The sequence below is a fragment of the Cynocephalus volans genome, chromosome 7 (assembly GCF_027409185.1).
Source record: "Cynocephalus volans isolate mCynVol1 chromosome 7, mCynVol1.pri, whole genome shotgun sequence".
NCBI classification, from domain to species: Eukaryota; Metazoa; Chordata; class Mammalia; order Dermoptera; family Cynocephalidae; genus Cynocephalus; species Cynocephalus volans.
Genome location: NC_084466.1, coordinates 101,133,797 through 101,160,565, shown reverse-complemented (window position 1 = coordinate 101,160,565; position 26,769 = coordinate 101,133,797). Strand labels below are relative to the sequence as shown.

The 26,769-nt window shown below is 35.5% G+C and overlaps 1 protein-coding gene across 6 annotated transcripts in view; it reads right to left on the bottom strand.

Annotated features, from left to right (window-relative positions):
• Positions 1-10,943, bottom strand: part of CTNNA3 (catenin alpha 3) — a 1,664,900-nt gene extending 1,653,957 nt beyond the window's left edge. For 4 of the 6 annotated variants that reach the window (XM_063101675.1, XM_063101678.1, XM_063101679.1 and 1 more), the window contains exons 1-2: positions 10,839-10,943; positions 248-357 (exon numbers count right to left, since the gene is read on the bottom strand). In XM_063101675.1, coding sequence (XP_062957745.1) covers positions 248-357; positions 10,839-10,864 — 136 coding nt within the window. In that variant the 5' untranslated portion in view covers positions 10,865-10,943. Of the gene's footprint in view, positions 1-247; positions 358-1,082; positions 1,123-10,838 lie in introns of all 6 variants that reach the window. The other 2 variants (XM_063101676.1, XM_063101677.1) reach the window with 2 other exon arrangements.
• Between the last annotated feature and the right edge of the window lie 15,826 nt (positions 10,944-26,769).

The following is a 26,769-nucleotide window of genomic DNA, read 5'->3' as shown; positions in this document are numbered from 1 at the left end:
CTGTTGCATCCCAGATCATTGGTGTGGATATCAATAAAGAGAAATTTGCAAAGGCCAGAAAGTTTGGAGTCTCTAAGTGTATTAACCCCCAGGACTTCTGTAAACCCATCCAGGAAGTACTCATTGAGATGACTGATGGAGGGGTGGACTTCTCCTTTGAATGTATTAGCAATGTGAAGGTCATGAAAGCAGCACTTGAGGCGTGCCACAAAGGCTGTGGCTTCAGTGTGGTGGTTGGAGTACCTACCGCAGGTGAAGAAATTGCCACTCGTCCATTCCAGCTGGTAACCGGTTGCACGTGGAAAGGCACTGCCTTTGGAGGACGGAAGAGTGTAGAAAGTGTCCTGAAGTTGGTGTCTGAATATATGTTCAAAAAAATGAAAGTTGATGAATTTGTGACTCACAGTCTGCCTTTTGACCAAATTAATGAAGCCTTTGAACTGATGCATTCAGGGAAGAGCATTAGAACTGTGGTAAAGATTTAAATTCAAAAGAGAAAAATATGTCCATCCTATACCTAAGTCTTGTGATGTGATGGGAGCAGCTCTTCCAAGTTCACAACTTCTCAGACTGTCAGTAACTACTCGAGACATAGCATTATGTGTGTAATTCATAAATCTCTCTAATCAAGGACAAGGCTAATACAGTCATAAATCTGCTTTCTGAACTCTCCACGTAAATAATTGCTAGTTCATTAAGGAATATTTTAACATAATAAAAGAAATTTCTGCAAAAAAAAAAAAAAGAATTTATCTCGAGTGCATATCTAAACTTTGTAAGCCTAACTCTCTCATCACCATCCCTCAGAAAGGTTAGCATAAAGTAGTCAGGAATAATGTGAAGGATTGGAACCAAGAGTTAATTTTTTAAAAAATAATCTAAATCATCACAAGCAAATTTAAGTAATGGAAAAGGAGGCAGGGAGATTTGGTGCATGATGTTATCACAGCTGATTTTATACAATTTGACCTTGGCTGAGGTAAAATAAAATGGAAAGAGGACAACTATAACATAAAACTTCCACTACAATTTTTACACACATCTGTTTTCCAAGCCCACCCCATCCCTACCCCTAGTCTCACCTCCATGCTTCCAGTGCAATCATTTGCTGGCTTGTTTGACCTGCCAAGAAAGAAATACACACATCTTCTACTCACTTGGTAAACAAAAGGATCTGAGGTTTGTCAAAGAATCAAGCAATTGCCTGATATCTTATGTGATAGAGGAATAGTTGGATTTCATTCTTTTCAGGTGCTCTTCTTACAAACACTTTCAAAGCATTTATTTAGACAGCAATAATCTGCATGAGCTCTTCCACTTAGCTTTGTGGTCAGCTATAAGAGCAAAATGATGTGAGATCTGAGGTGTCCTATAGGGCATCCTTCATTTATTCATTCATTCAACTTATATTTATTAAATGTCTGCTCTGTGTCAGTCATGAAGAGGGTGAAACAATAAATAATAAATATAATAAAAAGTAAATTATTTAGTATATTAGAAAATGATATATGCCATTTAAAGAAGGAAAAAGTAGAATGGAGTAAGAAGGATTCGGTGATAGAAAAGTTGGGAGCAGATTTCAGTATTACATAAGATCAAGATTAGCCTCATTGAGAAGGAGACATTTGAGCAAGACTTGAAGAGGTGAGGAAATTAGCCAAGCAGATACCTGGAGAAGAGCTCTGCAGGCAGCTATCACAGCACAGCAGAAACCTAAGGCAGGAAAGCTTTAGCATATTTACAGAACAACAAGGAAGCCAGGCAAGTCAGGTAAAATGAGCTACCAAGGGCACAGTAAGAGAGAAGGTCAGAAAGGTAATGGGGTCTGCAGATAATGTTAAACCCCATAAGAACTACTGCAGACATTTGAGCACTAGAGAAATATGACATGGTTTATATTTTGGAAGGCTCAGTCTGGTGAGTAAAATGAAGTATAAGGGGCAAGGGAAGAAATAGAGATACCCATTGGAAGCTCCATAATAATCCAGATGAGAGAGAGTAATGGCTTAGACCTGGTTTGTAGCAGCAGAAGTGGCAAAACAGTGGTCAGATTGTAGACATATTTTGGCAGTTGAGCCAATAAGAATTCCTGACAGATTAGACAGAACAGAGAAAACTCAAGATATCTTTAAGTTTTTCGGTCTGGATCTATTTCTGACTGAGGTGCGGGCAGCTGCAGGAGGAACAGGAAGATAAAAGTCCAGTTGGGGACATGGAAAGGCAGGTTGGAGTCAAAGGATTGTTGCAAGTGAATGGAAATATAAGCAATGGTATTCAGAGTAGGATTATAGAAGTGAGATTTGTCTTTGAGTGAATTAGAAAAATATGCCCCTTCTGGGCAGATGAATTAGAAAATGTGCCACCCTTTGAGTAGATATAGCCCTGCAGATGTTAGCAGGAAGGCCCACAGTTTACCCAGCAGAGGGAGTGCTAGATTTCATCTCCACTCAGCCCCTCAGCAGGGCAATATGCAGCAGCCCCTATGAGACATCCTATCACACCCCTCACCCCCATCTGCTAAAGGGTTCTTAGATTCTCATACATCTCGCACTATTAGATCTCAATAACTAAGAGCATTGGCTTTGATGTTGGACTGGGAGGGTCAGAATCCAGGCTCTGCTTCCCCATCACTGGTGACTTTAGTCAAGGTACCAATCCTTACTGAATACCAGTTTCCTCATCTACAAAATGAGAATAATAAGAGTACCCTCCTCAAAGGGATCTTAAAGTTTAAATAAGAAAATGGATATAAAAGCCATAATTTAGCCCATATCTTTGACACCTAGCAAGGAATTAACAAAAGTTGGTTTTTATTATTATCCCCTTTTCAGTGAGAGAACAGAATCTCTTGTTTACATTTAGGTTAAACATCTCTTCCATCTATAGAGCTCATAATTATTATTCAAGAGTGGTTTCATTCCTTGTCCCCATAACAAGAGTTTAAAAGCTTCCCTCTGGTGCCTTATTTTATTAGATATCTTGACTTCAAAATCTAGGGCATATTTCCTACATGTGCACTAATTAGAAATGCAACATGCCTAAAGTATTCCAAAACATCAATAATAACAAACACATTACTAAAGCACAACAGCCTCATAAAGGATCTTGAGCCCTTTGAAATCGATTCCAGAGTAGTACATTAAAGGCATGCTCTAGGGTTAAGGCTATAATTGTTAAATGCACTAAATGTCAGGATCCCCAAGAGTCTACACTTTTTATTTCCTTAGCTTCCAAGATCTCTGGGTTTCAACAGAACAAAACAATGCTACAGTTTAGAACAAAAGGTAAGTATCTTTAGCATGTTGTAATTCAAACTTTAAAAAGTTCATTGGCATACAAGGAAGGTTTATTAAACCTTTATTAATAAACAAAGGTTTATTAAACCTTTGGATAGTCATCATTTTTCTTTGAAAAATGATCAATTGAGCCCCTCCCCTAAAAATGATTAGTTTTATGGATTCTTCATGAGAAGACCCAAACAAAATTTAATTAAATTAAAACATTTGCTTACTCTAGTCATAATAACCAAAATTAAACTTGTTTCCCACATATACGATGTAAATGAAAGCTGCAAAAATTATAAAAAAAGAAAAAAAACCCAGAAGATTGCCTTAACCGACATGAAATAAAACAAAGGAAAACAAAAGATTCTACTTATATTTAGGTCTTATATTATATCCCTCTGATCATGAATGTCTGGTCAAGTCTAATCTCCCTCTAAAAAAAGGAAGCAAAAAGTTATAATTCAATTTCTGATTTACCTGAAAAGTAATATTTTAAATAAAAATTTCACAAGATGATTTCATTACCCCTCCCCTGATAACACACCGTCAGTTATTTTATAAAATGCCATTTCATACTAAAAGCTCACCCTATATTTCACAATAGCACATATTTTCAAAATTAAAGCCAGGGAGAATGGACAGAAATGCCCCATGGTTACTCTGTGTAGCAATGCCTTTCAACTTAAGGACATTTTGTACCATATAAAAACTACACCAGTACCAAGACCCTATGACATCCCATCTCATATAAGTGCAGCATGAAGGTTACCCACATAGTATTTAAAAAGCCAAAGAACTAAATTAGCCAATTGAAGAAGATAATCTAATATGTGATACATCTGAGAAGCTTTTATTGAATTACCCAGAACAAGAATAACTGTCAGCTACAAGCCATCAGGTTTAAGCAACTAGGGCAGAAGTATCATGCCCTTCATATACACTTCGAAAGTGACAGTGGCTTTTGTTGCTGCAAGTTCAGTGAGCCTGTGGGTCCATCCCACTCCGTAATATTATAAGACTACTCAAATGCATATGAATTCTCCTAAGGTCTGATATTTTTGAAAGGCAGAGAACAAAAAGAGGAAGGAAGGAAGTGGAATTCTTGTCAACCTTAACTTAAAGCCAAAAAATTCCCATTTCTTCTTTGTTCTTTGATTAGCTAAAAATAAATGACAGCCTGCTTATCAGAATAAAGAAAATGAGGCCAAAGTCCTTGAAAACACCATATTCATTTTTCTATAAATCCATAAACACACTTGGAAAAAACAATAGTATGTAACTGTTTAGCGATTCCTTCTGTGTCTCCTGGTTTTCATTTCTTTTATACTCCTTGAAGAGAGGTTTTAAAAGCCAGAATCTTTAAATCCAATCTTCCAAATTCACTATTTACCAATACTTTTTTTAAAGTTTCTCCAAGAACTTTGGCTATATACCTATTAACTGCATTTAACTGTTTCTTTTCCCATATGCTAAAAAAAAAGAGGGGGGAGACACCCAAGCAAAATTCATACAATGAACAAGAATTAATGAAGGAAACAGAGGAAGAGTTCAATAAAATAGTTATATGTGGACTCAAATATATATGTACACACAAATACATACACATACACACACATTATGTATGATATGTTCTCTCTTTTATAAAGAACTCAAAGAAGAGGTATCCCAAAACAGAGATAATAATACAGCATAAGAAAATAAAAAGCACGATAGAAAAACTCAAAAAACAAATGGAAGCAAAAAATAAAACATTAGTAACATTAGAGGCATCCAATATACATTGACTAAAAACACATTTGGTGGGCTGTCCAATTAGGTCAGTTGGTTGGAGGGCAGCCTTATAACACCAAGGTCCTGGGTTCAGATCCCTGTACTGGCCAGCTGCCAAAAAAAAGAAAGAACACATTTGGGTCCGTGGTGGACAGACTAGCAGAATAACACAGCAAAAAAGATGGAAAGGCACAAACATTCACTTTTACTCATCTTTCATAGCAAGGGGTCAATAGATATTATTTAAAGTTAATGTAATTTAAAATAATTTCTCAATCATAGAAAAATATACAAATATCCCTTAAGCAAGTAAAAAGCTGCCCTACCTCATTTATAAGAGAAATGCAGATTAAAACTACACTGAGATATCATTTCTCATCTTTCTGGTTGGTAAGTAACAAAATTTTGATAACAAGCTCTGTTAGGGCTTGTAGAGACACAAACCCTTATACATTGGCTTGTGGGCATGTAAAATGTTATTCTACAGAGGTCAAATTTGTAATATATGTATATGTGTATGTATATGCATGTATTTACCCTTTGACCCAGCAGTCCATTTCTAGGAATCTAACCCAAATATAAAAATAAAAAGTGATGCATGCCCAAGGCAATTCATTGCAGCAATTTTTGAAAGAAAGAGAGAGAGAGAAAGAGAAGGGCGAGAGAAAGAAGGAAGGAAAGAAAATGGAAACTATGGTATATACTACACAGCTGTAAAAAGGAATGAAGTTCTCTCTATATTCTTCTTTGGAGTAATTTCCAGGCAACACAATTAAATGAAAAAACCAAAGTGCAAAGTGGTGTTTACAGTATACTACCTTTACATAAGAAAGGCAGTGTTACAAATACATTTGCATTCTTGCTTATATTTTCAAAAAGAACCCATGAAAGATAAATGGAAAATAAATTTAAAGGGTTGTACTTAGAAGGAAGGAAAGAATAGAATAGAGGACACAGAGAAGAATGCTAGACTTCTCTGAATGTACCTAGTTTTAGAGTTTTGACTTTAGAACCATCAAAAAGAATAGAGATTGTAAAAACTGAAACATATCCAATACATTAAAATTAGTTCAAAAAACAAAAGTTTATTGATCACCTTTCAAAGTTGCTAGGTTACCATCCTACTTTCTGAAAATTGATATATAATGGAAAATAATCAAGTATGTTCCTGATATTTCTGGTACAAACTGTACTTTAGGGTAATAAAATAATAAAGAAGGAAAGAGTTCTTCTTTATAGAATAATTTCAAAAAATAAAAACTAATAAAGAATTATAGAATATTAAAATCACCACTCACAACCCCTAATAAAATAATAGATCTAGAAAATGATCATCAATGAAGGCTAAAATCATTAGGTGAATGATTAATGGGGAACTTTAAAGATCAAGCTTACAGAGCCTGGACCCACTGACCAATCTTAACATCACTAAAAGCGAGACAACCCAGACCCTATGCCTCCTGACATGACATAATAGGAAGTACACCACTCCACCTATTAGGTATTCTTGAAAAAAGAACTGAACCTAAATCTAATTAAGCCTTGTCTATATCTAACCACCAATTTATTGGCAGAAAGAACATGTTAAGTAACCTCACAAGTCTGCAATCATCCAAATCCAGAATGTGGAAAAATACTACAAACGAATGACCTTGTTTCTTCAAATGACCTGGAAAAGAGGGAAAATAACTACAGATTAAAAGAAATTTAGGAAGCATAACAACCACATAAAATCTGTGAACGCCAAGTTTCAATTTCAAAATCCAACAATGAAAAGACACAGACAGGCTATTTGATAATATTAAGGAGTTACTGTTAATTTTATTGGGTATGATAATGGTAATATGATTATGTTTTTTAAGTCCTCATCTATTAGACATAATTATGAATATGAATAATTGATTTTCAACACAGATGTCAAGGTAACTCAATGGAGAGAAGCCAGTCTTTTCAACAAATATTGCTGGAATAATTTGACAGCCATAGGTGAAACAGGAACATTGACCCTTTTCTCACACCACATATAAAAATTTATTTGAAATGAATCATAGAGCTAAAGGTAAGAGCTAAAGCTATTAAACTTCTAGAAGAAAACAAATGAGAAAGTCTTATTAACCTTGTATTAGGCAAAGGTTTCTTAGATAAAACATCAAAAGTATGATCCATAAAAGGAAAAATTGATAAATTGGACTTCATCAAAATTTAAAACTTTTGGTCTTTAAAAGACAGTGTTAAGAAAATGAAAAGGCAAACCACAGACTGGGACAAAGTATTTTCATATGAAAAAGGACTTGTATCCAGAAAACACGAAGAACACTTAGAAGTCAATAATCAAAAGAAAACAACTCATTTTTTAAAATGGGCAAAACATTGAAAAGACACTTCACCAAGGAAGATGTATAGATGGCAAATACACACATAAAAAATGCTCAACATTATTAGTCACTAGAGAAATTCAAACTAAAGCCACAATATATACTACTACCTACCTACTAGAATAGCTGAAATTAAAAAGACTGTTAATACTAGAGCTAGCAAAGATGAAAAACAACTGAAAACCTCACACATTGCTAGAGAAAATGCAAACTGGTATAACCACTTTAGAAAACAGCTTGGCAGTTTTTTATAAACTTAAACGTATACCTATCCTATGACCCAGCAATTCAACTCCTTAGGTATTTACCCAAGAGAAATGAAAACATATGTCCACATAGAGACCTGTATGCAAATATTTATAGTGGCCTTATACATAATAGTCACAAACGAGAAACAACTCAAATTTTCATCAACAGGTGAATGGATAAACAACTTGTGATATAACCATACTATCACATGTTATGCAAGAAAAAAGAATAAACTGTTGATTCAGGCAACAAAAATGAATGAATATCAAAAGCATTATGCTGAGTGAGAGAGTTAGATATAAGTACACAGTGTATGATTCCATTTATATGACATTCTTGAAAGGGCAAAATATAGGGACAGAAGGGTTGATGGAGTGGATTGACTGCAGAACGGCATAAGGAAACTTTTTAGGGTAATGGGAATATTCTATTTGATGTGGTGGTGGTTATAAGACTATATACAACTGTCAGAACTTATCAAACTGTAAGCTTTAAAAGGGTAAATTTAATTTGTATAAATTATGTCTCAATAAATTTGACTTTTAAAAAGATGTTTTGCTCATCCCTTACCCCAATGGCACTGAAAATATTTCTAGGTTATTTCATTTACTATATAATTACAAATTTCTGCTGATATCTATTGGCTCTCTAAGCTCTTTGAGTGGATCTCTCACTAGGTTCTCTGAACTAATGCTTTCAAAAGTTAGTTAGCTTTTCTTAAGCATCTGGTGACACCTCTGGTACACCATTCAATTTATGTGGTGCCTAAGCCCTACTTAACTTCTTAAGAATATTTGTTTCCCAGGTTTCAAACCCGTGTGTTCAGGTTATCTCAATGTCATCTTATGCACCTAATCCATTATGTGTTATCTAAATGATTTATAATTTTTTCTGGTAAGAACTCTATGTCAACCTATATATGTGTTTACAATGCAAAACTACAAAAACAAAAGCTTTGAGTATTTTGTTTGTTTCTATACTGTCTTTTTGGAAAAAATAATCATTTCTTATTGATCTTATTTGTACCAATAGAATTTTTTAAAAAGAAAATAAAAAATAAATAAAGATACAACAATCACAATAATACACTGACCTTTCAAAAGGAAAGAACAGAACTGTGGTTACCAGAGGGGAGAAAGAGGGGTCGGGCAGGGGCAGTTAGCGAGAAATTGGTAAAGGTCACAAAGAATGATTATGTTTCATAATGATGAATATACTTATTACCCTGATTTGATCATCACATATTGTACACAGGTATTGATATTCAACTCTGTACCCCACAAATATGTATAATCAATTATGTTTCAATTTTTTAAAAGAGCTAAATGATTGTCCCTGACTCATCATGTTAATATCCAAAGATATCACTAAAGATTCTTAGCAAAATTTTAACTGCTACCCTCTTGTCTTTTTTCAATTCTACTGTGTGACAGCAGCAAGTTTCTAAGTTCATTTGCTTACATAAGCCCAGTTTAGTATAGTACAAGGCACAGAGCCCAGAGTCTCCAACACAGTAGGTGTTTTGTGAGTATGTGAAGATCGAAGTACATTACAAAGTCCTGTCTCTGAATTCCTTCCTCCTACCCAACAACTTTTTTCCCAGTTAGATTGATCCCGCTAATTTTGACCTAACAGAGATTGAAATCCAACTTAATTTTATTGCTAGATTGAAAGAGTGAAAAGGGAAGTAGCTGATTTTATTTACAACAATCAATTAGAAAAAATACTAGGACTAATATTCATAAAGTCATATAAAATTGCTAAATATATTTTATTTTAAACATTGGCTTGATTATGTCTGTTCAAATATGTAGATAGTTTACCTTATTTAGATAACTCCTCATTATGTTCAAAAAACTAAGCTGCTTTTAATTCTTCCTTCTGAATTGAGTTACAGACCAAACTTTTTTCTGCTCCTAGAAAACTTGGGGCCACATTTATGCCTACATAAAATCAGTGAGTGGGTTAAAAGAGCAGCAGTTCTACACTTTTTTTCCACCAAAACACAAGTGACATTTAAAGTGTCTTTAATATTCACAATTCGACATACTGTCCTCATTTCAGACTGTCACCCAAGGATAAGGGAGGCAGCTAGTTTGCATGAAATTCCCCCATAAGTCTTCTGCAACCCTGTATTTTCTGTCCCATCAATCCAAAATACACCAGTGTCATGAAACCATAGTTGAGAAAGTCTGCATTATTTTTTCTACCTTATTTCTGGCTCTTTTTATATCCTCATACTTGTTTTCCTTTCTTCTTTCACTCTACATTTAATTTATCCTATCTTGAATTTCATGTAGCCTTGTAAGTCACCTTAACTCCTTTCTAGAACAAGGCAAAGAATAAATAAATAATCATTCCATGTTTCCGCAAAAGCAATCTCTTCTCACTTACTCTAGATAAAGCCTTAAAACTTTAACTCCTTGGCATCTCTTATCTACCATATTGAATATACAAGTATCAAAATCCATCAGTTCCTTCTCTTATGCTTTATCCAGTCTCTGTTTAAAAATATTTAAGGCTGCTAAAAAAAAAAAGAGAGAAAACATCCACGTACAATTTAAGTTTAGAGGCCCATAATAGAAATTAAATTGTTTGCTCAAATAAAGAAGCTGCTTGCTACACAACTTTTACGTCTAAAGAATGTAAATCTTCCAGTGCCTTGCATATAGTTACTCACATAGCAATAGCTCAGTTACACAGTAGGAATTTTTAAATAATTTGATGTAAGACTGCTATAGCTTGGGCATTGGACACATAAGAATTTGTTTTAGCGCTATTTTTAAAACCACTAACAAACAATCCAAATAGCCGGATTAAGCCTCTGCTCAACTGAGTCTGCCTGAGTTGTTGTGAAAGAAAAAAATGTGTAAGAGAATCACATTCATATCTAAAGCTGAAATGCGTGCTAATCTACTCGGAAAAATAGACATTTAAAATTTGAGCTTTCATACAGTAGTCTAGAAGTTAGTGTTACTAAAAGGAAAATTAGTTATAAAAGTAATAAATGCACAACATAGTAGTTTCTATTTATCCCATTTTAAAGAAACAATGTCCTTCATTCCACCAAAGTTATCTAACCAAGCAATAGATAATCTATAATTACTAGTATTTGCCTTATAGCAAAGTTTGATTTTAAAAAGTTTAACACTTCACTCACCTACTGCAGGACAGAGTATTGCCCATATACAGATACTAAATCAATTGTCTAAGCAATTTCTTGTGTTTAGAAATTCAGTCCCACTACCATGGCTCACAATTTGGCTTATGATGCATCTGTAAGCAAACAGCCTGACAAGTACCCTAGTGTATTTCAGGATGACTGACAGGACACAGTGGCTCAAGCAAGAAAGGGGGATGGGTGCTCTTAAAGCAACATACCAGTGAAGGGCAACATCAAATAGCAAAATTAGACTTGAAATTCTCTTTTTCAAATTTGCAGTGGAATAATAATACACTGTCCAGTATAAATTTTAAACACAACTTTCATGTGCATTATGTACCCAAAACACTATCAATTCCAAAGCGGCTTTAAGAATTTGTAAAAGTAGAAAGAAAAAATTTTAAACGGGCATACTGTATGATACTTCACTGAACCTGCAAGCTTCTAAATTACTTAAGAATATTCCAATTATTTTTAACAGGAATTAAATCAGAGCACACAGAAAAAAGAAGCTGTTACCTCATCTTCAGATATTTGCCAGTAGCTCTCATAACAGTAATTTAAGAGTAATTAATGACAGTAATGGAAATATCTTGGGTTAGTCAGGATTTTTATTGGTGGGTAGGAGCAAGAGATATATGCATTTTTCCTCCTACTGTATTCCTTCTCTATGGCCTATTTCCATGGTTAAAAAATAGACCAAAAGATTAGGAAATTCCAATTATGATTATTTCCACATTAGTTTCATTTCAGAAAATATTTAAGTGATACATTGGCTATATTATTCATGTTTGTAATTTTTCCTATATTATTTCACAATACTCTACACTGCTCAATCCTTTTTTAATTAATACAGAAATCAGCCCTTTTTTTTTTTTTTTTAAAGCCATTCATTTTTAAATGCAATCCCTCATTTAGCCAGCAGAGGATGTCATTAGATTCTGAAAGCTCACAGTATTGCTATTGCACTCAAAGGCATTTATTTTTATACTGCAACTAGGAACTGGGACACACCATTTTGACTTTCCTTAACAAATGTGTTTAAAAATATCCATTTTATTTTTCCCATATAAATTTGACTTATAGAGCACAGATTAGTATTTAATTCTTCTCATCTGTGGCAAACTACCATTATTTCTTCCTGTATCCACTCCATCAGATGCATCGTCTGAAAGAAAAGCACTAGAAGGCTAAGAAGTAGTAGAATTGGGTTTAACCAGCAGAAAAACTTTCCACAACACTACAATTTTCTGGAACAAAAAACAAACAAAAACCTTGAATAAAGATTCCAAGCCTCATTAGAAAATCCAAAGCAAATTCTGAAGAAAACAACTGTAAAGTAAAATAACCTCTCTTCAAAATTACATATGACATTCATAAACATTATAACTCATATGTTCTAACTGTCCTGTTTAATATTTGTTAATTGTCCATTATATATTGGTAGCTACAGGCTAATTTTTAAAGATATGGTTTCCTGTTACCACAGCATTATTATATTTCTCATGAATGTGTTATGACTAACGAAGTTCTCGTACAATCTATAGGTTTGTTATTTTACAACTTAACAACCACTTAGTTTGGAAAGGCATAAATATCGATTGGCCTGATTTACTCCAAAAATAAAAATTTTACTATCTATATAAAATCATTAACTACCACAAATTTATCTTGACTGAAGATAAAAATTTTCCGTGCTTCTCTGAGGCTATTATATCACAAGCATCAAGTTTACTAAGTTAACTATGACAAAAAATAAAAATAAAAACAAGATATAAATGCTCAAAAATTGATATCTATTTTCATGCTCCCCGACTTGCCACTAACGACACTTCCTTTATGTTAAAGTATTAAATTTTACAAAGAGAAAAAAAAATCATTCTCTTCCTCAATTGCCATTCAAAATGGGAAATTATAGCTTCTTTTCCTTTAAAAGAGAATTCTACTTCTGATAACGAAAGCAAGTTTGGGGTTCTCTCTGGAAGAAACTGCCCTATAAAAGCATTTTTCATACCTGAATATGACAGTTTCTTTTCTCATGCAATAACTAATGATAGCCAGGTAAAAATCATATTTTACATTTGAGAACAAAGTATAACATTCTTCAACTATTATTGATTCTTTTATGACATTTTATGTCTCTAATTTTCTAAATCGATATATTCTCTACATTATAAAATAGATACTTAGAAATATTTCTCAAATTAACTTATAAGCGTGCAAAAGAAAACTGAAAAGTCAGTTTTGTCAGTAATTTGCTTATCCTTTTGCCAATCATGCATATATTTTGGAATATACAGATAACTACTTTTTTTTGTTGTTTTCATCTAACCATTCTACCTTACTTTCCAACTAATTCTACCTTATTTTCCAACTCTGCATTTGGTTCCTGACACAGGTTCTTCTCAACCATGTCTCACTCAGTAGTTTGTGGTTTCCCCACGTGCCTTAAGAACCTACATCTAAAGGCCTTATTAGTCTCAATTCTATTTGTTGCTTAAAAAAAATATTTTTAATGATAATACTTAGGAGGGAGGGGAGATTGAATGACTACTGAATAGATACTGCTTCTTTAAAATACTCCTTTTTACTTTTAGCATATATGTCTCCAGACATTTTTATGCTGTATTTGAATTTTCAATACATTTTATATATATTTCATTGTATATTTAAAACAACTTATTACTTCCTTAAACCACTGCAGTGGGCTTGGAATAGGTAATATTCACACCAGTGAGCTAGTCTAGAGCAAGCTCTGACTCTGACATAGAGTAAGATATGATAGGTTTGAGGTACAATGGCATGTGCATGGGTTATGTGCCATGGACAGCTGGAAATGCAGAATCCAGGAGCTAAGGAGGAAAAGCAAGCCTAGACAGAAAGATATGGTAACTATCCATCCGTGTTACACCCTAATCCATGATACTGGGTGAGCTTTCCCAAGATTAATCACAGATGAAGATAAGGTAGCCAAGAATAGTACTTTGCAAAACAAGTATTGTGAGGGGTAGGAGGAAAAGAAATGTCACAAAAAGAATAGTAAGAAACACAAGACAAACAGGGTTCAAACTGGTTTTTTCCTTTTTTTAATTGAAACATAGTTAAATGTACATATCTGTGAGGTACAGAGTTGAATATCAAAACCCGTGTGTAATATGTGATGCTCAAACCAGGATAATTAGTATATTCAAAATTATACAATATAATCATTTTTTATGGCCCTTTACCAATTTCTCCTTTACCTCCCTCCCTCTATCCCAACTCTGGTAACCTCACTTCTTTTCTCTCCTTTTGAAAATTCAATGTATTATTGTGATTGTTGCATCTTTCTTTCTTTCTTTTTTTTTTTTTTAATTTGTATATTTTTTAGTTCCCACTTATGAGTAAAGATGTGTGGTATTTCTCTTTCTGTGCATGGCTTATTTCACTTAACATAATTTTCTCTAACTTCCTCTATGTTGCTGTGAATGGCAGGATTTCATTCTTTCTTACGGCAGAGTAGTATTCCATTGTGTTAATGTACATTTTCTTGATCCAGTCATCCGACGATGTATATTTAGGTTGGTTCTAACTCTTGGCTATTGTAAACAGCTGCAATAAACATGGTAGTGCAGGTATCTCTTCGACATGGTGATTTCCATTCCTTTGGATATATACCCAGAAGTAGAACAGCTGGATCATATGGCAGTTCTATCTGTAGTTGTTTGAGGAAACTCCATACCGTTTTCTATAATGACTGCACCAATTTACAGTCCCACCAACAGTGTAGGAAGGGTCACCTTTCTTCACACCCTCTCCAGCATTTGTTATTCTCTGTTTTTAATAATAGCCAGTCTAATTGAGGTGAGATGATATCTCAGTGTGGTTTTGACTTACATTTCCCTGATGCTGAGTGATGTTGAGCATTTTGTCACGTGTCTGTTGGCTATATGTATATCTTCCTTTGAGAAAGGCCTATTCAGCTCCTTTGCCCATTTTTTAATCACGTTATTTGTTTTTTTACTGTTGTTTGAGTTCCTTCTATATTCTGGATATTAATCCTTTGTCAGATGCATAGTTTACAAATATTTTATCCCATTCTGTAGGTTGTCTCTTCACTCTGTTAATTTTTTCTTTTCTGTACAGAAGCTTTTTAGTTTGATATAATCCCATTCGATCATCTTTTCTTTTGTTGCCTGTGCTTTTGGGGTCTAATTCATAAAGTCTTTGCCCAATCCTACTTCCTGAAGTGTTTCCCTATGTTTTCTTTTACGAGTTTTACAGTTTCAGGTTTAGTTTCATTCTTCTACATATGGATGTCCAGTTTTTCCAGTACCATTTATTGAAGAGGCAGTCTTTTCCTCAATGTATGTTCTTGGTGCCTTTGTCGAATATCAGTTGGTTGTAAGTATGTGGGTTGATTTCTGGGTTCTCTATTCTGCTCCATTGGCTCAAGTGTCCTTTTTTATTCCAGTACCATGTTGTTTTGGTCACTATAGCTTTGTAGTATAATTTGAAGTCAGGTAGTGTTATGCCTCTGGCTTTATTTTTTTTTTTTTGCTCAGGATTGCTTTGGCTAATCAGAGTCTTTTGTTGCTCCATATGAATGCTAGTATTGTTTTTTCTATTTCTGTGAAGAATTTCATTGGTATTTTTGTATGAATTATATTGAATTTGTAGGTCACTTTAGGTAATGTGGTCATTTTCACATTGTTAATTCTTCTAATCCGTGAGCATGGAATGTCTTCTCATCTTTTCATGTCCTCTTTAACCCCTTTCAACAGTGTTTTGTAGTTCTCGTTGTAGAAATCTTTCACATCCTTGCTTAAATTTATTCCTAGGTATTTTATTTTTTTGGTGACTATTGTAAATGGGCTAGCTTCCTTGATTTCTTTTTCTGCTAGTTCATTGTTGGAGCATAAAAACACTACTGATTTTTGTGTGTTGATTTTGTATTCTGTAACTTTACTGAAATAATTTACCAGCTCTAAGACTTGTTTTTTATAGCCTTTAGATTTTTATATATATAGGATCATGTCATCTGCAAACAGGGACAATTTGACTTTTTAGTTTCAGATCTGAGTGCCCTTTACTTCTTTCTCTTGCCTGATTGCTCTGACTAGTGCTTCCAGTACTATGTCATACAGGAGTAGTGAGAATGGGCATCCTTTTCCATTAAGGATATTGATGATGGGTTTGGCATATATGGTTTTTACTGTGTTGAGATACATTCCTTCTGATACTAATTTGTGGAGAGTCTTTATTGTCAAACGCTTTTTCTGCATCTACTGAGATAATCATATGTTTTTTGTCCTTGATTTTGTTGATGTGACATAACACATTTATTGATTTGCTATGTTGAACCATTCTTACATCCATAGGATGAATCCCACATGATAGAGGTTCATAATTTTTTTGATGTGTTGCTATATTCTTATTGCTAATATTTTATTGAGGATTTTTGAATCTATGTTCATAAAAGGTATTGGCCCATAGTTTTCTTTTTTTATTGTATCTTTGTCTGGTTTGGGTATCAGGGTAATGCTGGCCTCATAAAATGAGTTTGTGAGAATTTTTTCTGTTTTCTGTTTCAAGTTTTTGTAATGGTTTGAAGATAATTCGTATTAATTCTTCTTTAAAGGTTTGATAGAATTCAGCAGTAAAACCATTTGGTTCTTGGCTTTTCTTTGTTGGGAGACTGCTGATTCCTGCTTCAATTGCATTGCTTGTTATCAGTCTATTCAGGTTTGCTATTTCTTCCTGGTTCAGTCTTGGTAGTTTGTATTTGTCCAGAAATTTATCCATTTCCTCCAGGTTTTCAAATTTGTAAGCCTACAGTTGTTTATAATAGTCTCTAATGATTCTTTGTATTTCTGTGGTTTCAGTTGTAATGTCTCCTTTTTCGTTTCTGATTTTTGTTATTTAGGTCTTCTCTCTTCTTTTTTTAGATAGCCTAGCTAACAATTTGTCTATTTTATTTTATTTATCTTCTCAAAAAGCCAACATTTTCTTTCATTTATATTTGTATAATTGGGGGGTCTCCATTTCATTTAGTTGCGCTCTGATCTTAATTATTTCTTTTCATCTAGTACTTTGAGAATTGGATTGCTCTTGTTTTTCTAGTTCTTTAAGGTGCTGTGTTAGATGGTTTATTTGAAATCTTTCTATTCTTTTGATGTAAGCATTTATTGCAATAAACTTCCCTCTTAGTACTGCTTTTTCAGTATCCCACAGCTTTTGTTATGATGTGTCTTTATTTTCACTAGTTTCACGAGATGTTTTGATTTCCTGTTTAATTTCTTCTTGGACCCATAGGTCATTCAGGAGCATGTTGTTTAATGTCCATGTGTTTGTATAATTTCCAGAGTTTTGCTTGTTATTGATTTCTAGATTTAGTCTGTTGTTTCTGGAGATTGTATGCCTCCCCAACCTTGCTGAGGCTTAATACCCACTGTAACGCTTGACGGTGGGAATTCCTGTTATGGTAATTGAAAGATGAGGCCTTAAAGAGGTGATTCGATTGTAGTACCATGCCATAGTGAATGGATTAAAAATGGTGGCCATGGGCATGGTTGGAGGACTTTAAAAGGACAGTGAATGAGAAAGTTAGTGTCTCTTTCTCCTTCTCCATATTTTACCAAGTGAGACCCCTGCATTTCTGTAAAACCACCACCAAAGAAAGCCCTCACCATATGTGTTCCCTGGATTTTGGAGTTCTCAGCCTCTGAAACTGTAAGCAATAAATTTTGTCTTCTTTATAAATTACCCACTTCCAAGTACTTTGTTATAAGTAACAGAAATGGACTGACACAATGGACTGTGTTTCTCAGCTGAATTATTGCCTTGATGATCTTTCCAATGTTGAGAGAGGGGTGTTCAAGTTCCCAACTATTATCATATTGGGTTTATCTCTTTCTTTAGATCTGATAGTGTTTCCTTTATATACCTGGGTGCTCTGATGTTGGGTGAATATATATTTGTGTTTGTTGTGTCTTCTTGCTAGATAAATCCCTTTATCATTATACAATGGCCTTCTTTGTCTCTTTTTATGGTTTTTGGTTTAAAGTCTGTTTTATCCAGTATAAAAATAGCTACTCCTGCTCATTTTTTATTTCCATTTGTGTGGCATATCTTTTTTTTCATCCCTTCACTGTTAGTCTGTGTGTGTCTTTACAGGTGAGGTGAGTCTCTTTTAGACAGCATGTAGTTAGGTCTAGCTTTTTCATCCAATCAATCAGTCTGTGTCTTTTGAGCAGGAAATTTAATCTATTTACATTTAGGCTTGTTACTGAAAGGAATTGTCTTACTCCTGGCATTTAATTGTTTTTGGTATTGTTGATTTAAATAACTCTTGTTCCTTTCTTTCCCTTTTATTGTTTTTGGTATTTGTTTTGGGGTTTTTTTTGTTTTGTTTTGTTTTGTTTTGTTTGAGATGGTAAGATATAGTTTCTTTCTCTCTCACATTTGCATTTTTGTCCTACCAGTGAGTTTTGTTCTTACTTTTGTATTCATGGTAGTGATTATCATTTTTTGAATTCCAGATGCAGGACTCCTTTGTGGGGCTGGTCATGTGGTGGTGAACTCCCATAGTTTTGGTTTGTCTGGGAAATATGCTATTTCTCTTTCATTTCTGAGAGATAGCCTTGCTGGGTACAGTATTCTTGGCTGGCAGATTTTTTCTTTTAGTATTTTGAATATATCATCCCATTCTCTTCTGGTCTGTAGAGTTCCTGTTGATAATTCTGCTATTAGTATAATGAGGACTTCCTTATAGGTGACTTGATGCTTTTCTTTGCTGTTTTTAGGATTATCTCTTTGTCTCTGAGTTTTGCCAGTTTGACTAAAACATGTCTCAGAGAAGACCTTTTTTGGATTAAATCTGTTTGGGGATCTTTGAGCCTCCTAAATCTGAAGGTCCATGTCTCTCCCTATACTTGGAAAGTTTTCTGCTATTATTTCACTGAATATGTTTTTGGTGCCTTTTCCTTTCTCCTCTCCTTCTGGAAACCTATGATTCAGATGTTTGTGTGCTTAAGGTAATATGCTAGCTCTCTTAGATTTTTTTCATTTTTTTTTTTCTTTTCTTTCTTTTCTTTCTTTTTTTTTTTGTGTGTGTGTGTGTGTGTGTGTGTGAGTTATTCTGAAAAGATTGTCTTTGAGATAAGAAATTCTATCATCTGCTTGCTCTAGCCTACTGCTTAAGCTCTCTGTTGTGTTTTTTATTTTGTTGAATGACTCCTTCAGCTCCATGAATTCTCCTATATTCTTCTTTAAATTATGAATCTCTTCATAAATTTCATCCTTCATATCTTGAATAGTTTTACTCAGTTCATTGTGTCATCTAACTGAGTTTTCTTGTATCTCACTGAGTTTCCCTAAGATTGTTACTCAGAATTCCTTTTTAGTCATTTCAAAGGTTTCCTACTCTATGGGGTCAGTTACTTAAGAGTTATTGTATTACTTTGGAGGACTCATATTTTCCTGTTTTTTCATATTTCTAGTATATCTGTGTTGATGTCCAGTCATCTGGTAGAGCAATTGCTTCTTCTATTACTCTGGAGTAGGATTTGAGAAGAGAGATTTCCTCCTGTAGAGGTGTTTAACATTTACCATTGAGTAGGATGTTTTAGTATTGGTTTTGGGTAGACACAGTAGTGTAGTCTCCATGAATACTTCAGCTGCATTCAGTGTTGCAGTTATGAGTGAGTGTTTCCATGTCCTAGGCACTAGAGTACTTAGTGATTCCTTGCTGAGGTTATTGATGCTATGTTGGGTTGTTGAGGATGTGGGTGAGATCTGAAGTTCTTGGAAGAAGCACCTGGTGCCCTGTCATTCTTTGGTTGGGGTGGGTGACCTGGGCAGACTTTTTGGCACCCTGGCTAGCTTCCTGTTACCCTGATAGGTGCATTGGGAATTTTCTTCCATACTCTGGCTATCCATGGTTTCTCCACTCTCCAGGGGTTCCACGTGTGTCTCTCCCTGGATCAAGGCAGTCATATGGGCTGCCCACATAGCTCCTAACCCCAACTACACTACTGGATGGGGCAGTGTGATTCCCCTTTGGGTTGCCCACTTGGTCATAGTTCTGCACTTGTTCACTTTCTTCCCTGAACTCTGCTGGTGACCCTTCTTGTGCCAATGCAGTTAAGTGATCAGCATTCCACCTGCACAGCAGCAGTGGATGCTGCAGCTGCTGCTATGGTGGCAAGCTCCCCTTGCGGTGGTGGTGGCTGTGCTGGTAGCTTTGGCAGGCTGCCCATGTGGCAGCAGTGGCTCCAGCAGAAGCATGCTGCATGCACAACAATGGTGGCTACCAGACCGTGCTGGTGGTAGCAGCAACTGTAGCCGTAGCAGTTGAAGCCATCGCCTGTTTGGCTGCAGAGTCTGCCGTGGCCACCCGTGTAGCCACAGTGTCCACAGCAGCAGCAGGTTTCCCACACAGTGGCAGCAGTGGCTTCTATGGCCTCCTGCTTGTCTCTGGTGTCTGTAGCATCAGTTGGGTTCCCACTTAGTGGCCACAGTGGCTACAGCAGCCTCCCTCACATCTGCAGCGTCCATGGTGGCAGCAGGGTTACCTTGTGGTGGTAGCTGCAGCAGTTGCAGCAGCCTCTGCACATCTGCAGTGTCAGCAAGGTTACTTCGTGGTGGTGGCAGCAGTGATAGCAGCTGTAGCAGCCTCCTGTGCATCTGCAGTGTCTTTGGCAGCAGCAGTGTTACCTCACTGCAGTGGCAGTGGTGGCAGCAGCTGTAACAGTGACAGCAGCTGCAGTAGCCTCCCACATGTCTGCAGCATCCACAACTGCAGACTACCTGTGAGACTGCTGCTCTATGGGGATCTGTTCTTTGATGGGCAATAGTTCTGGAACAGGACAATGGCTCCAGCAACTGCAGTGGTGGTGGGCCCATTTCGATGTTCTTCTGTGAGAAGAACACTCTCTGAGCACTTCTATTCTACCATCTTCTCAGAAGTCCTCTGGGTTCAAATTCAAATGCTACTTTATTCTCCTTGGCCTTGTCCACAATGACCCCCATTACCCCGTTTTTCTCATGTTGTGAAATGAGACCTGTCAAGCTTCTATGAAATTACTTATAAAATCATACATAGAATAAAATGGAGTGCTAATTATGTTGCTAAATAATTCATTAATCAGATATTGTTATTTTGTGCAAAGATACTTTTCTCTTGTGAAATTCTGCTTTTCCAAACCAAAATGCCATTAAATTTTAGAGGGCTGCTGTGAGTGATACCAAATAGATTGCCCATTTGATTTTAAAATGGATAAAGAGTCATTAAGTTCACACATTTTTATTTATTAAGTTGAATCCATTTCACCAAGAGAGGTCATCTACCCTATCCATGATAATTTATAATTAGATAACAAGAAAACATGACCCTAAAATGGAAGCTTTAGAGCTGCTTCCAAAGTTATAACTAATGCTTAAGAGAGAAAAGGAAAAACACATTAACAGGTATTAATAAATTGTGTATTTTTTTTAGAGGACTGGATATGGGATAGTTAAAGGATAGAATACTGAACAAAAAGTGAAAGAATGACAATAAGTAAAAAATAGAACCTCTGTGTCTTGTTCCCACATAAGACTTATGGACTTGTGCCAATCTTCTTCATTCCAGAGCAGAGAGCAACTCAGTCACTGAGGCTATATTAGAGAGAAAGGAAATCCTTTCTCCCACACACTCTATTTCCAAAGATGATAACACAAAACTAAAGAGTGATGGATTTCACTACTGAGTAGCCATGTATATTTTATTCATTTGCCCCATTGACTCTCTAAAATGTCACATCTACTGATTTTGCATAAAAGAGCAAATATAAAGAGATAAGCGTACAAACAAAGAAAATAAATTTTGCAAAATTCATAATATCCCTAAATTGTCAAAAAAATAATTGCTATAGTCACTAAATTGAAACTATAGTATTATTCCTGTCAGGACTTCAATTGTACTCAAAATAATAAACCTCATCACAAAGAAAGGTAATATAATTAAATTAAGTTGTAAAAGCAATGAAACACATTTCTTAGACTCCAAATGATAACCCTGACCAACAGTCTGAGTAACACACACACACATCCCAAGCCAACCCGCTTTTCTTCTCCTGGGTCTTGGGTACACAGAATTAGAATTAGATTGACACAATCAATCATGTTTCTCAGTTCAAGACATCCTGGTAGAACTGGTCCATGAAAAAACTGTTTTCTTTTACTTTTTGTTGTCATCTTCTGTATCCCTCATCCTCAGTTCCATTCCCATACCCCTTCTTATAGTAGTTAGTGAGTGCCTTTCAATCAAGCTTCCATAACATTTTTTACATATGATACATATCTCTAAAGTAATATGTAGCTTTATGTGTGTATAGATTTTTAAATTTCTTCAAACAGTATTGTACTTCCCATCTCTTTCTACCTCTCTCTTTTTCCCTTTCTTTACTCAACCATTTGTTTTTGTGGTCTATCCATGTTTAGCTACAGAGATGTGGTAAACACTGTATGTACGCTTACTCAGCACATAGTCCCAGCCCTGCTCTCCCTTGCCTTTCTCTGTTATGGATTTCTCCGACTTTTTTGCAACTCAGAATGGCATGTGACAGAATTCTGGCCAATGAGATGTCAGCAGATGTTTGTTGAGGGTAAAGCTTTTGCTTTCCCTATAAAAAGGGAGTCAGACATGCTTGCCATGGTCCTTGGTCTTTCTTTCTCCTGACTGTTACATAATGCCTGAAAATAACAGTCTTACTGCAAAGCTGAGGAGGAACTATGACACAGCAGAACTATAGAAAGAGCTTGGGCCCTTGATGTCATCAGCTCTGAACTTCTTACCTCCAGACTTTTTTCTTTATTTGAGAAAAAAGTGTTGCCAACTAATATAATGGATTTAGTTTGTTCCTTTATTTTCCATTGTGTAACATTCTATCGAATTCATTTATAATGTATTTTACCTGTCCAAATCCCTATTCAAGGACATTTAGGTAGTTTTCAACAATTTGCTATGGGAAACAATGCTGTAATAAACATTCTTATACATGTCTCTTTGTGTACCTATACAAGAGTCCCTCTAGTAAAGACATTCTGTTGTGGGCTGAATTGTGTCCCCTTAAAATTCATATGTTGAAATCCAAACCTCCCATACCTCAGAATATAACCATATTTAGAGGTAGGGCCTATTAAGAGGTGGTTAAGTTAAAATGAGGCCATTAGGGCGAGCCTTAATTCAATCTGATTGGTGCCTTTATAAGAGGAAACTAGGACATATGAATAACAGACATCAGGGATACACACACAGAAAGACGACCATGTGAGGAAGGTGGCCATCTGCAAGGCAAGGAGAGAGGACTCAGGAGAAACCAAACCTGCCAACACCTTGATCTTTGACTTGTAGCCTCCAGAACTGTGAGAAAATAAACTTCTGTCGTTTAAGCCAACCACCCCGTGATTTTTTTTTTTATAACGGCCCTAGCAAACTAATACAATTCAGAAGTAGAATTTCTGGGTCATAATGTTTCTGAGTACTCAATTACAATAAATATTGCCAAATTGGTCTCCAAAGAAACACCACCAACAGAGCATGTGTATTCACATGTCCCCACCTCCTCAGAGCCAAGATATTGTATGACATTTTAACTGCCACCAACATGGGAGGTACAAAATGGATATTGTTGTTGTTTTAACTTGTACTTCATATCACCAGTGTAATTGGTAATCACCTTTTAGTTTGTTAGCCTTCAAGTATCCTTTCTGTAAATTGCTTACTTGTATTCTTCACCAATTTTTCTCCTAAGTTGCCTATCTTTTTCTTACTGGTTTCTAAGAATGCCCTATTCAAAATAGAATCCTTTGTCAGTGATATTCCCTGACAATAGCCTCTCCCTGCTCTGTCTAGGATATCCTCCTTTGAACATTCTACCATTTGTATATGAAAGTTCCACTTTCTTCACATCCCGACAGATACTAGGTTATTGCCAGACATTAATTTTTACCAACTAATGGGTATGATAGGGTATCCCATTGTTGTTTTAATAAGTATTTACCCAATAACTAGTGAAGCAGACTAAGCATCTTTTCACTTATTTATTGGTCATTCCAGTTTTCTTTTCTGTGAATTACTTTTTCACATATCATCAACCCTATTGGATTTTTTCCTATTTGATTGTTTATCTTTTTTTATTAATTTTTAGGAGTACTTTTCATAATCTTATATTAAATCATTTTGTTAAATGGTCTATCGGTCTTCTATTTCTACAATACGACCACATAACAAACCACCCTAAAACTCAGGGGCATAAGACAACATCCAATCTCTTGTGAATTTTCAGGTTGGCTGAGGATTGGCTAATTCAGGATGGACCTGTCTGGGCTTGCTCCAAGCTATAGTTTTGGGAACCAGATCTCCTCCACATTTTCCTCATCCTCCTTGGACAAGTAGGCTACCTAAGCATGTTCTTCTCATGGCGATGGCAGAAAGACAAGAGGATCAAGAAGAAGCATCAGTGCCTCTTAAGGTATAGGCTCCAAATTGGCACTCTGCCTCTTCTGCCCACATTCCAATGGGCAAAGCAAGTCACATGGCAATGTCTAACGCTAATGGAGCAGGGAAATACACTCTGCTTCCAGTAGGAAAAACTGCAAAATCATATGGCAAAGGGCATGAACACAGGGAGGGAGAAGAACGGGAAACCTCATATGGATGAGTCATAAACATAGTCTCTCAATTGGTAGCTTTTATTTATCTTTTTTTACATTATTTTTTCACAGAAAAATTTTTATATTAATGTAATTAAATATTTCAGTCTTACTTTATGGCTATGTTTTGGGGTCTTATTTAAGAAATTATTTCCTACCCTAAGATCACAAATATATTCTCCTATATTTCTTCCTAGAAGAGCGCAATCACAGGGATCAACAACCAATATATTTTAAATTAGCATATGCATAAATGTAAGATTATATAATATAAACTGAGGGTCAAGGCACCAAAGTTAAACAAGTGATCAAAGTTAAAAATACTTACCCAAAGATGACTACTTACTACAAATGAATTTTCAAGCTAGGTCTTTAAGACATATTAATGATACAGGCTGGCAAAGAAGAAAAAGATGCAGGAATCATAAAGAATCATAAACTTGTTATTCTTTCATAAACAGATCTTTACTGATCTAAGCAATATATTCAAAACTGCAAAGCACTAGACCACAGGTAAATATATACAGTCTTCTGAGGTCATGCCATTTTGGAAAAAGTAAAAAGAAACTTCTGCAGAACCTAACAATTATAAAACAACATATGTTATGATGCCACATTTGTAAAAAATATGTATAGATGTGGTAACAGTAGGATCTACTTCAATAGTTTTGGGTAAAAATAAGGTCATACCTATTAATTTTTCAAGTTAAAACGACTTCCCAATTGCCAAACTGGCAAGGAATCCAGTATTTCTTTTGTCCCTTAAGTTGTTCAAAAATTTTTGGGCCCTCTTGATTCACGTGCCACAGAGAGAGAAAACTAGAGAAATGGATCAGTATACAAGTGGACTCTTGAAGGATGCTGGCATTCTGCTCCTGGCACACAGTTTACTGATGAAAACTGATCTCCCCATTTCAGTGTGCTTTTTTTCTCTTATTGTGCTCTTACTGTTCCTGCTATGGATCCCATCAGAGGCCACAATGATTCTTCAAGACAGAATAGCCTTCTCCCTCAGATGTATGGTATGGTACCCACGCCTTCAGCTTTTTAGTTTATCAAGCACAGTAGCTGGGTCAGCAGGGCCGTCCAGCTCAGTTACACATGTGCCAGAAACAGCCCATCAAAGGGCAATGCAGGCCACAATGGGAGTTCTAGTTTAAAGGTCTTTTGATGTTTTTTCTCTCTAGTAAATCTCAATCAGGACCAGTTTGATGCATGCACAAACACACACACACACACACACACACACACCCCACAACAAACAACGACCAAAAAAAACCTTTCTAATAACAAGTATATTGCAAAAGGAAGGGGACCAAGTCATCATTCTTTTCTTTTCTTAAGGCTCCAGACCCTTAACAAATTTCCACCAGTCCTCCCAGTGTTGACCAGTCCTGCAGCTGAAGGAAGACTGAGAAGGGTAACCTTTGTCAAATTATAAAAAGACCCTTTCACCAGTATCTAAGATACAAAAGGATAAGGATTTCATTAACGATTTGCAAAGTCTGGTGGAAATTTTCCCTTACCTTATGGTTCACAGATAAAGCACAAAATGCCCACTTAACTTTTAATTTCAGATAAACAATGAATAATTTTCTGGCATAAGTATATCCTATGCAATATTTGGGACATACTTTTGTTTTTAAAATTTTGTGTTTTACTTGAAATTGAAATCTGTGTGTCCTGTATTTTTATTTCCTAAATCTGGCCACTCTACCTTATCTACTCATGAATAGCACAAATTGGGGGAAGACAGAGCAGAAATTTACTTGTACCTAAATTTACGGTAGCCATAGAGGCAAACCCTCACATCCCACCTGTGTATCCTCACATCCTTTCAGAGATTTGGGCAGGACAGCGCCAACCAAAAAGTCAGCTCGCATCCCTTTACTGCACAGGAGCTACTTTTTAGATGGCCAGAGATGTTTCCTGGCCACCTCTCAGCAATATATTTCTAACTACACTCAGAAGATTTTAGTTCCCAGAAATGCAACACAGGATGAAAGGAGACAAGGAGAGAATGTTATATTGTGCCCTGGGATAGGAAAGCCCCAATAGTAAGGGCAAACACAAGAAAAATACAGGCAGAAGCATACCCTGGAGATTAGGTTTCATGCATCTCTCTTAGAAAAGTAAATCTGAATTGATTCAAATTATCTAGGATTTAATTAATCTCCAAGTAGATGACCAAATAATAGGAATAGGAGAAAACACAGTGGATCTATACCTCACATAACCCAGAAATTTAACA